The sequence below is a fragment of the Lynx rufus genome, unplaced genomic scaffold (genome assembly GCF_022079265.1).
Source record: "Lynx rufus isolate CCGP_SWC_20201006 ecotype Redwood Valley unplaced genomic scaffold, mLynRuf1.p SCAF_5, whole genome shotgun sequence".
Classification (NCBI taxonomy): Eukaryota; Metazoa; Chordata; class Mammalia; order Carnivora; family Felidae; genus Lynx; species Lynx rufus.
The window spans coordinates 148,266,892-148,280,206 of NW_025814867.1; the positions used below are offsets into that span (position 1 = coordinate 148,266,892).

At 48.6% G+C, this 13,315-nt stretch overlaps 1 protein-coding gene across 2 annotated transcripts in view; it reads right to left on the reverse strand.

Annotated features, from left to right (window-relative positions):
* Positions 1–7,543: 7,543 nt before the first annotated feature.
* The window catches only part of RCAN1 (regulator of calcineurin 1), a 102,364-nt gene continuing 96,592 nt past the window's right edge, over positions 7,544–13,315 (reverse strand). Inside the window, exons 3-4 of one of the 2 annotated variants that reach the window (XM_047099666.1) lie at positions 12,463–12,622; positions 7,544–9,627 (exon numbers count right to left, since the gene is read on the reverse strand). In XM_047099666.1, coding sequence (XP_046955622.1) covers positions 9,455–9,627; positions 12,463–12,622 — 333 coding nt within the window. In that variant the 3' untranslated portion in view covers positions 7,544–9,454. The remainder of the gene's footprint in view (positions 9,628–12,462; positions 12,623–13,315) is intronic. The other variant, XM_047099667.1, reaches the window with a different exon arrangement.

Consider the following 13,315-nt stretch of genomic DNA (forward strand, 5'->3'; position numbering starts at 1 on the left):
CTGTGGACCTCTCTTACCTCCCGCCACGACCGGCCCACGTCCCTCCCTCTGCCTCCCCTTCCGGAGCCCCCCTGAGAACTTCCGGTTCCTCTTCCTGTTCTCTGAATGTGTGCGGCTCAGTTCGGGCAGCAGGGGGCGCTGCTGGCTTGGCCGGCGGGCAGGCACCGGAGGCTGCAGCTCAGGGGCGTCCCCCAGGCCCAGGCTCAGCTTCCTAGATCCTCAGCCTTCTCCCAGTCATCTGTCCTCGATCATCGGGACCCTGGCACTGGGAGGGGGCAGGCAGCGCGTATGCCTGAGGCCTCCTCTCTCCCAGCCCGTGTCTCTGCCAGGGATCTGTCCGTGTGGCCTTGTGGAGCTCCCCACCCAACCCACCCAGACCCTTGCTTCAAGTGACTTGGGTTCTCTGCTGCAAGCACCCAAGACTGAGCATTAGGAGTGGGAATGTCCCCCAAACTTGAGCCCTTAGGGCCATCTGTCGGTCACTTGCTTCTGCCTCACTGAAAACCGCTATCCTCGTTCGGAGCATCCCAGGCGTGACTCCCGGGCAAGATTCAAATGACCTGCTCCCTGGGGAGGAAACTTTATTTCCAGAAAGCACTCTGAATTTTTTTGGTGATTCAGGATTTCCAAAGCTGGCTCGGTGGTCCACCTGCTGCCTCGCCCACCTGGCATCACCAGGCTGGGGCAATAGGGGTCATCTCACGCCCTGGGGGTCTGACACCATCCGTCCGTGGGGAACTTTCCTCCCCCGGAAGAAACTCAGTATTTCTAGTATTCGGGGCCCACGGTGAAGGCCTGAAATTTGCCATCCATGCCTCTGTCAGCATTTTTGCTGGGAACTGCACGGAAGCATTATCTTTGGCAAACTTGAACACGAGGGAGTGTTCGGATGTTGGTGTAGCTGGACGGGGTCGCGCCAGGGAGAGAAGAGTACGTGAGGAGGTCTCAGAGCCAGGTAAGGATTTTAAATTGCATTATATATATGTATGTATGTATGTATTTTTAAAGTTTATTTATTTACTTTGAGAGAGAGAGAGAGAGTGCGAGGCAGAGGAGGGGCAGAGAGAAAGGGAGAGAGAATCCCAAGCAGGCCCCATTCTGTCAGTTCAGAGCCCGATGCGGGGCTTGAACTCACGCACCACGAGACGATGACCTGAGTCGAAGAGTCAGGTGCTTAACTGACTGAGCCACGCAGGCGCCCCTAGATTGCGTTCTAAGTCAGAGGGGGTATTAGCTTCCTACTGTTGCTGTAGCAGATTACCACACACCTGATGGCTTAATCCACATTCATTCTCTTTCGGTTCTTTCTGGAGGCCAGAGAGCAAAATGAGTTTCACAGGGTGGAAGTCAAGGTGTTGGCAAAGCTGACCTCCCTCTGGATGTTCGAAGGGAGACTCCTTTTCCTTGCCTGTTCCAGCTTCGGGGGTCGTGTTCCTTACATCCCTGGGCTCAGGGCCCCTCCATCCTCAAAGCCAGGAGCGTAGCATCTCAGTCTTTTCTGTAGTCAACTCTCTTTGCTTCCTTCTTATAAGGACCCTCGTGGTTGCATTTAGGCCCTACCCTGTTAATCCAGGATAATCTCATCACAAGGTGGGGAGCGTGAAAGAGGACAGTCAGAGTGACCCCAGGATTTCCAGGCTGAGCTGGGTGAAGGGTATCACCAGTCCCGGGGACAAGGAACAGTGGAGGAGGGACAGGCCTAATGGTCCTGCGTAGAAATAAAGACATTAAAAGAAAAAAAAAAAAAAAGAGTTTGGATCTGGGCACATTTTGCCTGAATGAATGAAAAAAAAAACCAACCAAACCAATAAGCCCAAGATGAAATGAAGTCTGGGTCAGGAACTCACCTTCTGAGATTGGCAGGCAGCTCAGTTCACCTGTTTACTTTCTCTTTCCATGTGATCTCCTATTTTCCCAAAGGTAAACGGTGCCTTGAGCTTCCTAGGTACTCAGCTTCCTTAGTGCCCAGTATCAGCAAAGGAGCTGGTGGCAAACCCGGATTGGGGGGTGTTGGGGGGTGAAGGCGGTGAATGCATTTGCCCTCATCACATTTGTTTCCTCGATAGCATTCCCTGTGATTGTGTTTGTCGGGTGTAATGCGTTCATAGAAACGAGCTATATTGTGCCATCTGCAATTTAATCTATGTGATGTTCTCCATTCTTGGTTATTCAACATGAGTGTGGGTTGTTTTTTTTTTTTAATTTTTGAATGTTTATTTATTTTTGAGAGAGAGACAGGGCGCAAGCAGGGAAGGGGCAGAGAGAGAGGGAGACACAGAATCTGAAGCAGGCTCCAGGCTCTGAGCTGTCAGCACACAGCCCGATGCGGGGCTCGAACTCACGAACCGTGAGATCATGACTTGAGCCAAAGTCGGACGCCTAACCGACTGGGCCACCCAGGCGCCCCTCAGTATAAGTGTATTTTAACAAAATTCTCCATACTCACTTGCTAGTACCTCTGCAAACAGTTGCTTTTTCACAAAACACTTGCTATAAAGACCAACTGGAACTATTTACTGTGTAAAAATTGTGAATTTAACTCAATTAAAAGAGGATATTTGGCAACTGAGCCCATAATAAAACCACATGAAGAATGCCAGAATTTGTAAAGCATAAACATGCGTGTGTGGTGCAAGCCATTATTTGTAATGGTTATGGGTGATCCTATGTAGCTTTAAAAAATTATTTCTCCATCATTTGTGGTGCTTAAACTTTTTTTTTTTATCTCTGTAAGCAAAAGATTGATGATGCACATTTTGTGTAATTTGCAAGAAAAATGTTTTGGAAGCTTCAAAAATAAAACTGACCTAGCAGAAAAGTGGGGTTTTTGTTTGTGTCTTTTTCCAGCGGTTTATTTCCAATGGTTCATCACTGCAAATGTATTTCCTGGTCCCATATGTCACTGTGGCCCGAGGTCTCATGAGAGTCTGGGTTGGCATTAAAGACACTCTATAAAGTCCATTTCATTTACCACTGATTATATGTATGTACTTCTTGAATTAGCAATGTGTTCGTTCTGAACATGTAAAAAGAATTAGTCCTGTACATTAAACTTTAAGAAAATAAATATGACTTAAAAATCAACTTGGACATACCAAGTTCTTCTAGAAAAGCTCATTCGAATGTTTATACTCTAATTTGGGATGCTGCTTTGCTTTGCTGTATAATATTGTTTAAAAATATTAAAGCATTTTAGGGGTGCCTGGGTGGCTCAGTCAGGTTGGGCATCTGGCTTTTGACTTTGGCTTGGGTCATGATCTCACAGTTCGTGGGATTGAGTCCCACATCAGGCTCTTCACTGACTGTGCAGAGCCTGCTTGGGATTCTCTCTCTCTTTCTCTCTGCCCCTCCCCCCTCAAAATAACTAAACAAACATTAAAAAAAGCACTATACACTTGGGAAATATTTCTACTAGGATGTGGAGAACGAAGACTTTCCCTCAATTGTTGTCCACGAAACAGGTTTTGGAATTTTTCCCCCTTTATCCTGATTTTTAAAATTCAAGTCAACTTTATTGAGGTGTACTTTATATGTAATAAAATGCACCCAGTGTAAGTAAGTATGCAGTTTGGTGAGTTTTGGGCAAATGCACACTTGTTGCTGCTTTTATTCCACGTGTTGCTCAGTCAAGGCACGGAGCATTTCCATCCTCTGGCACGTTCTTTCCTGCCCTTCTCAGTCACTCACTCTTTAGCTAACCACTCTGAGAAGAAAAATTTAAAAACAAAGCTTTTCTTTTCTCATCTATTGCCCTATCCCAACACAACTAGGTCTCTTTTTCTCCCTCTTTCATTCTTGTTTTTCTAGCAGCCTGGCAATTTGTATTAAAACACTAAGCTGCTTAATGCTCTATTGACTAGGGAGAGGAAAACATGCCCCATTATTTTCCTATTCTTTCTCAATGACCTCTTACTCTTCTGCATCTGAAATCCCCATCCATCCATCCATCCATGCATCCACCCACTCATCCATTCACTCATCTATCCATGCATCTATCAATCCATGCATCCATCCATCCTTCCGTCCGTCCATCCATCCATCCATCCATCCATCCGTCCATCCATCCACTCATCTATCCATGCATCCATCTATTCATGCATCCATCCTTCCATCAATCCTTCCGTCCATCCATCTGTCCATCCATCCATCCTTCCATCCATCCACCCATCTCTCCAACCCTCCATCCTTCCGTCCATCCGTCTGTCCATCCACTCATCCATTCACTCATCTATCCATGCATCCATCAATCCATGCATCCATCCATCCTTCCGTCCGTCCATCCATCCATCCATCCATCCTTCTATCCACCCATCCATCCACTCACCCATTCACTCATCTATCCATGCATCCATCCATCCATGCATCCATCCATCCTTCCATCCATCCATCCATCTCTCCATCCTTCCGTCCATCCATCTGTCCATCCACTCATCCATTCACTCATCTATCCATGCATCCATGCATGCATGCATGCATGCACCCATCATCCATGCATGCATGCATCCATGCACGCATGCATCACCCATCCATCCATCCTTCCATCCATCCATCCAACTTGTGTTGAATGTCTATTCTGAGGCACAGACTACCAGAAATCCTGCCTCCACTTGACTTAGGTTCTAACAAGGAAGACAAACAATTTAATTCTTATGCTAAGAAGTCAATACATATTACAAAGGGGAAGTATGGCACATAACGGGAGACTCAGCAGTAGCAGCTGGAAATGATTCTCAGGGGGAAGGAGACATCAGTGATGCAACTGTAGGACAACTATCAGTGAGTCAGTTAATCATTTCAGCAATGTTTATTGGTCGCCACTGGCCAGGCACAGTGGTAGCTGCTAGTGATTCAGAGAGAGGTGACTAGGACAGACATGGGCCTGCTCTCGTGGGGGGGTCACATCATTACGGAGTTAGCCTGGGCTGGGCTGGGGCAATGGGATAATGGTCTAGGCACAGGGAACGTGGGGGATGGTGCATAGGAAAGAGATGATATGGTGAGTTAGACACACTGAAAATTCCATGTGACCAGAGCTTAAATGTCAGCCAGGAGGGGGTTCCTGATGACACCGAAGGACAGAACGGTGAGCAGCGGCTACGGCAACCGGTCAGCTCTCATTCGCTCTGTCAAACGGTCATTGTATCCCTAACCAGAATCTGGAAAAAGAAATGTTGAATGTAGACACCACATCTCAATCACTTTCACATAATTTCCTTCTGCCGTTCATAAACACAGCCACGATTAAAATGACCTTTCACGCACAGCAGAGAGGCGGCACTGAAGAAAATGAGGTATGTGAGAATAAAATCCATCTACCTGATTGCCATGTAGCTTTGGTGAGTCACAAGAGTGAGAATTTCAGATGTGAATTAGAGATTGCCAAGAGGGGTGGCATTACTTGAAAAGAAAAAACATCCCCTACGTGTCTTTAAGGAATCAGAAGACCAGAGAATTAGGGGAGAAAGAATGTATTTCTTACATATATTCTAACTTCTTCCCAAATAATTTTCAGGTTATTTATAGTCTCCCTCTGAATTGACCTTTCGATGACTGTTACTTGATAGGCACTTAATATATTGAGGCAAATATTCCACAGAGTTCTGCAAACCTATGACAATACATTTAGAGCACGACATGCCCCAGCTGCTGATTCATTTTTTGGCCATAACATGTCCATATACTGTAGTTAATCCTTTGCAATTTAATATTTGATAAGATCTATTTCCTTTGTAGTGAATTCTGTACGTGTCACTGAAAATTAAAGTTCTCCGAAAACCCCCATCACCTGTGGGCACTGATTTCACACTCCATTCTGGAAATATAAAATCTTAAACGCTTGCTGACTGCAAATCAATGTTCATAATCCAAATATTAATAGCCGCATGAAATGTTAATACTTCTCCATCGATTACCACCCTTCACTTGGATTTAGCATACATTTCACGGAGGCTGGGTTTCTTTTCTTGGATGACCCTAGGCTGGTTACTGCCAGATCAGAAATATATCCTATCAGGGCACCTGGGGGGTTCTCAGTCAGTTGAGTGACCGACTCTTGATTTCTGCTCAGGTCATGGTCTCACGCGGTTCATGGGTTGGAGCCCCGTGTCAGGCTCTGTGCTGGCAGAGCGGAGCCTGCTTGGGATTCTCTCTCTCTCTCCCTCTTTCTCTCTGCCCCTTCCCTGCTTGCTCTCTCTCTCTCTCTCTCAAAATAAATAAACTTTTTTTTTTTAATGTTTACTTATTGAGAGACAGAGCACGAGCGGGGGAGGGGCAGACAGGGAGGAAGGCACAGAATCCAAAGCAGGCTCCATCCAGGCTCTGAGCTGTCAGCACAGAGCCCGAGGCAGGGCTTGAACCCACGAACTGTGAGATCATGACCTGAGCCAAAGCCGGCCGCTCAGCCGACTGGGCCAACCAGGTGCCCTATAAAAATAAACTTAAAAAAAAAAAAAAAAGGAAATATGTTCCATCAAAATCTAAGGAACACAGTCAATCAGTGGCAAAGGGCGTGTTCTGCACGGTTCCGCCTGTTTTGTGTCCGTTGCTTTGCATTTCACGGAGCCCTCTGAGGAGCAGGGCCAAAGAGATGTCTGAGTCTTGAGCACGCTTGTGACCGGGGGCCCTTCATGGCCATCAGCCTGGTAACCAGCAATCGCATGCACTGTGGGTTTCAGAAGCTCAGCTGAGGCTGCCACAGAACTGCTCACCTGACATCACCGTCCTGAGTGAAGATGTTCGTTGACTTGTGATTTCTACTCTAGGCTTTGCCGGCTCTGCGGGCAGTGGGACCGTCTGCTTACATTTTCCCAGGTGGGCAAAGGGGACCGACGGGAAATCTGAGTTTACTGACTAATGTTAACACTTCTCCATCCATCACGACCGTCGGATTTAGCATACCTTTCGTGGGGGGCCGGGTTTCTTTCCTCGGATGACCCTTAAGCCGGTTACCCCCAGATCAGAAATACGTCCTATCAAAATCTAGTTAAGGGACACATTCAATCAGTGGCGAAGGGTGACAACTGACAACACGATTTGATTTTATTCCAGGGTTATTTATGAAATAGGATCCTGGGCTGGCACACGGGGCTTACTGGGCTCCCAGCTACTCAACAGGACGATGAATGGCAGCCCCCTCCCTCACGAGGCGGTCACTTAGTGAATCTGCTCGATAATCAGATTTGGCCACCCGACTGAAAAATGGATTTTCCAACATGTTTAAACGTCAAACATCGACGGGTTGAAAATATGTAAATTCTCCTGGACACGACCGGAGGAGCTATTCTTAGAGAAAAAAAACACAAGAGCATGTGAGCGTTCACGGAAAAGTGCCCAATGTTAACCTTGATCAAGATTAATGTCGTCTGCTAGAGTTCAGCCAATAAACCCTGGATTGTCTGGGCCTCTGTGGGCATGCACAGAAAGCACGCCGCCACGTGTCATAAGGGCTCCAGGGGGAAAGGCTGCTTGGGATTCAGACGGAAGGCTCAGAGACAGACTTCCGGAACATTAACTGGCCTTTGTCATTCAGTGTCTTGCCTGGGCTTCTAGCAGGAAAGACAGCTCCTCCTATGAACGATCGGAAACGTTGTTGCTTATTGGAGCTGGTGGTTTTGCTGGGGAACAGGGTTTTCCTCGTCTCCCTCCACAAAGCAAATACCCAGACTCCCGATTTCGGTTTTCTCCATTTTCCGCTTTACTAGGTGATATACAGTTAGTGTGGTTAACCCCCCATGAACCACAGGAAAGCATCACAAGTTTCTCAATGGCAGCTGACGAAGGAAGGAGCCCTTTGGAGACGGCAAGGTTCACAGGGTTCACAGACCGATCGTCAGAAATAAAAGGGCACAGAGATCAAGCTTTCCGTAAAGAGGATATTGTGTTGATTTATTATAGACTGCAGTTAAAAAAAATATTTTGAGGTTAGCCTCTCCAGTTTAAAAGCACTTAGCCAGGAACACTTGAACAGCTAGGCAATGGTCTCTCCCTCACGGCCCCCCAACACCTCACCAAGTACTGTAAACAGGGTTTTGAGAACATCCCGTCAATTTCTTGATACGGACAACCTAATGCATTTGCTTCTTAAGGAAAACCACCTTCCAAATTTCCAAAGCATGCACTGTTACTGGGCGTTAGGGATTTCAAAAGGACAAATTTCGTTATGGTGTTGTAAGGCCAAAATAGAATACCTATTTACCAGACACACACATGACGACCAGAAAAAAATTACAGACGTTAACCTAGTGTAACAATTCCATCAGGAATCAATGGGGAAAAAGGCACTGCGTCCCTAGCATTCCACCACATATCTACTATCCACTTGACATGCTTTGAATTCAAGTCCCGTCCGACATTTAACAGCGTTTTCTACAACATACAAGTCACAGGTAGGGTAATATTCTGACACTACGATTCCACTGCCGTATTTTTCACCCGAGTGTACAAATGGGAATGAAAATATGCTATCGGCTTTATTTACAGGTTTATCTCGATGTTTTAGTGGGGTTAAAAAAACAAAAATCAACTATCTCCACCAACGGTTCCCCAGGAAGGTATTTTGGCTACGATTCATGTGTACAAACCACCACGGAAAAGAAATAAATGGAACTGATGTCTGACCCCAAACACCTAACCTAAAATTTCTCACCCACTAAATGCTGGCAGTGACACTGCTGTTCTCTGCACTTTACGAAGTGAAACTCTACGTGGGAATTTCAGATCGACTTCTTTTGCCAAAGCACAAGGGCTATGTTGCAATGGATAGGATGCTGAATGAACGTATTCCAGGTGCATTCCACGTGTGAGTGCTGTCGCAGAGAATCATGAATCTGGAAAGGCGATCGGTTGTTCAAGCTTTCCCATCTTCCCAAAAGATGTAACACAACAATGGCATAACTATACACAAACAGAGGTTAGTTCTGAAAATCCGTAATATACATGCACAAACATTAGAACGTGATGGGGAGAAAAATGAAACACTACAATTCCCACACTGCATTGTTGTTTCCACAGCCTTTCTGCACCGGACGCTTTGTGGCTTCGCGGTGCCTTTTCCTACCAGTAGAGAGAGTCTGCCCCGTGGGCTGGTTGGAAACAGAGGGTTCTCCCCACACCCAGGGATCAAGCCGCCCTTGACAAAAGACAGAACCTACCAGAAAAGAACAAGTACAAAACACGATCGGTTATCGGTTTTCTCGAGACGTGCCCAAATGTCCTCGTGCGATCACCTTAAACTTCAGTGATTGGCCCAGGACATTCCCGGAAGCCATGAACATTGACGGATGCCCAGCATTAGAACCAGAGGACAAAGCCTTGATTCTCTTCTGAGCAACGCGAACTGGAATTTCTGCCGCAGCGATCACGGCTGCCACCTCCCCAGTTGTGAGCGGCCACTTGCACAGAAAAAGATTCCTCTCCGTGAGTGTGATTCGGAATACTTCTTCCTCCGGGCGCCAGTTCAGCTTAAGTGGAGAGGCGTATACTCTGGCCTTCTGGTCTGGATAATTTTTGGTTTGGGTCTCTTCATTCTTTCCGTCTCCTCCTCCTCCTCGTTCTCCTGATCGCTCTCACAGACGTGGACCACCACGCTGGGGGTGGTGTCGGTCGCTGCGTGCAATTCATACTTTTCCCCTGGGGAAAGAAGAGAAATGCAGGGTAACTGCAAGGGCAAGGACCGGAGAGCCAAGAAACAAAAGCAAACGGAAGAGCATGTATGGGTCTGCTCGGCCTGGCTTCTGCGGACGTTCAATGGGGACCGAGGGACACAGCCAGATATGCTCTGGATTGGTATTTCTTTGGTGGCTCTAGCGGGGAAAAAAAAAAAATTACACACACACACACACACACACACACACACACACACACACAGAGTCACCGTTATATATTATTCTGCTTTCAGTCAAACACTGAATCTAGGCATATGAAAGCAACGGAAGGAGTATATTTTTTAATGACACTTAACGTGTCCACCAGGCCTCCTAAAATACCCAGATGGCTTCCCCATTGTGGTGCGATGTGTTCGGGGAGACAGTGCACGAATAAAACGCGTTAGGAAAGGACATCGAGAGCTTCCGTCTTTTTTAAGTTTATTTATTTATTTTGAGACAGAGAGAGGGAGAGAGAGAACTCATGAACTGTGAGATCATAACCCAAGCAGAAATCAAGAGTCGGGGGGCACCTGGGTGGCTCAGGGGGTTGAGCGTCAGACTTCGGCTCAGGTCATGATCTCACGATCCGTGAGTTCGAGCCCCGCGTCGGGCTCTGTGCTGACAGCTCAGAGCCTGGAGAACTGCTTCCGATTCCGTGTCTCCCTCTCTCTCTGCCCCTCCCCTGCTTGCACTCTGTCTCTCCCTCCCTCTCAAAAATAAGTAAACATTATGAAAAAAAAAAAAAGAAATCAAGAGTTGGATGGTTAACTAACTGAGCCACCCAGGCACCCCAGGAGCCTCCCTCTTGAGGCTCCCACCGAGGCGGTTTGCACTGGAGACAGGCCACAAAGGGGGCCCACACGTGGCCTGTGATTCCCTCCACTCAGGACCTGGAGCCCGTGCAAAGTCACCTTCCCTCGCATTCCTGTGACCTTCCACGGCCTCCTCCGAGAAATGGGATAATTATGGCACTGACCTCACAGAGCTGCTCAGGTAAGTACAAGCTAAGTGCTTGGGACCTGCTGCACGGTCCACAGGCCCATTAAGTGTCACCTAGTTTTACTAATGTTGACAAATAGGGCGCGGATCTTGACTGGTCGGAAGCAGGGAGTAGTAGAAATGTTACGATTTAAGCAGGTGGTGGTGGGGGGGTTGCTTCGGCTGGCTCCGCCCCCTCGGGGTGCAGAGGTGGGTTTTCCTTCAAGTTCTGTGTGCTCTTCCCCAGCCCGATTCCAGACCTTCCCGCCTCCCGCTGCTTTGGGGACGCCTCTGAACACGGAAGGCACTTTTCCTCATAAGAAAGGAAATTGCCGGTTCTCTATCTGGAACGTTCATGGCAAATGCATCTGAAAAGGTGAGTGCGCCTCAGCTCTGTCAGGGAGGGAATTGAGGTGGAGGGTCACAAGATCACAGCCGTGGGGTCAGGGTCCTTATCTACCTGCCCATCAGCCAGGGTCCAGAAGGCCTCAGTGTAGGGCCACATTTGCAAACTCTTTGCAATCTTGCTGGCGGCAAAGCACGGCCCAGTTTGAGATCTGGTTCCAGCTCACTGTCACGTAAACTAAGGGCGAATGGATTGCATTATGTCTTTTCTGAAAGGGCTTCTCAAATCAGAAAGGAGGGGTAGGTTCTGGAGTGGGAAGGACTGCCTTCAGCAGCACTCCTTGCCCTTGGAGGAGTCTGTCCCCTCCCCCAGCTGGAGGACCCGTTTCTTCTCTTGTCTAGCGTCCCGGCAGACTCCAGCCCTCAGCTCGGCTAAGGCACCTCAGCCAGGAGCTCGCGCTTCCTCGGACTGGCCAGGTCCGCCTTGACCTTGACACCAACATCGGCAGTGAGTAATGGGATTCTAGCTTTCTCCCACAGAGGCGATTTCCGCTGGGGGCAGTGTGTTCAGAAATGTAATCTTTTCAACACGAAACTGCTGATGGTCCATGAAATAAAACCCTCAACCCAAAGGAGTATCATCAGGTTTCTGGTCCGGAAGAAATGGTCTCAGTATTTGTTTGCTCTGTGTGGATAGGGCAGGAGCTCAAACTGCTTCACCCCAAGACGTCCTCACGAACCTGCCCGCTCACCCCAAACCCAGCAGGTAGGACAGGAACCACCAACATCGGATTGTTTCCAAAAATCATGTGTTGGGCGCAGCCTAGGGGCCAGGCACGTTTTGAAGTGCTTTCTACACAACGGTCTCACCTACGGCTCACAGCTCCACTGGGTAATACCCACTGTATGGAGAAGAAGACTGAGGCCAGAGCACCTGTTATCTCCCCGAACACTCACACGTTCGTCCCATCGGAGGACTGAAGACTCTTCTTTCTCAGCTGGGGAGCACCCCAATGGGGCCAAGAGGGGGCGTGCATGACTGGGGCCCTTTCTTCACTACGCCCTACGGTTCCCTTGAACATTCAAAGGAGCAGGTGAGAATCAGACCAACCACCTTGACTAAAGATGAAATTTCCAACGTGTAGGGTGGTTTGTTTTCCCTTTCCAAGTCTAATTGCTCATCCTGGAGCGACAGGGCCTGGTGCTGGTGCTCAGTGGGTGACGGGAAGGATTCCCGTGATGCTGGCAACGAGCGGTCACGGTGCTTGGTACCCAGGACCCGCTAAGGAATGAGGCCAGAGGCAGGCAGCTGTGCGTGTCCCCAGCAACTTGAGTTACAGTCGCAGATGAAAGCGACTAGAAACCATTCATAAAACACGCGGGGGGCCACGGTGGGGGGAGGCGCTCCCTGAGGCAGGTGAGCATCTCCGTCTGGGCCCGTGAACGCCATCTCTGCCCATCTGTCTCCCTGCTCCCACCCAAGAGCACAGCTTACCTGGCCCTAGCTTGGAGATAGCGTATAACAGATCATAATTTATGACAGGAGTAGCGTCTTCCACTTGTTTCCAACCAACGGGCGGCGAGGCAGGAGGAGAGATCAGAAACTGCTTGTCCGGATTCGGGGGGGCCAGGTGGGAACTTCCTATGTGTAACGTCTGCGGAGAGAAAGAAATACAGGCACGTGGTTTCTGGAGGAAAGAACCCAAGCGAGGCGACAGCGCTCAGTGACAGCTTGTGGAGGACAGGCGCAAAAGGACAAGCCTACGTCTGGGCGGCAGAACGCATGCGGTTCCGGAGGGGGCTCGTGACCCAGTCCGTATGGAGAAGGCAAAGGGGTGACGGCACAAACATGGTTAGAGCGCCCTCCCAGGACTGGGACCCACAGGCACAGGGATTGCCAGGAATCACCACGGACGGAGACCGGTGGAAAAGGAGTAGCGTCGTACTAGAAATGGACAAAATAAAGCACTGTTGCTGACGTCACAGGGATCTCAGCCATTTCTTCTAGCTCCTCAGGTCACAAAGGCAGAACAGAGGCTCCAAGAGGCTAAGCGACAGCTCTAAGATGATACAGCCTCTGGGAGGGCAAAGTGGGGCTGGGGTCCCAGGGCCCCCGCCCACCCGGTGGTACCCCACAATTCCCTTCCTCTGCGGTTCCAAATCAGATGCCAAAAGCAAAGAAGGAAAAAAAGATCCACCTTCCAGGAGATTAAAAAAAAAAAAATACTATCTTGAGAATGCGAACTGGTGCAGCCCCTCTGGAAAATAGCATGGAGGTTCTTCAAAAAATTCAAAATAGAACTACCCTACGACCCAGCAATTGCACTACGAGGCATTTATCCAAGGGA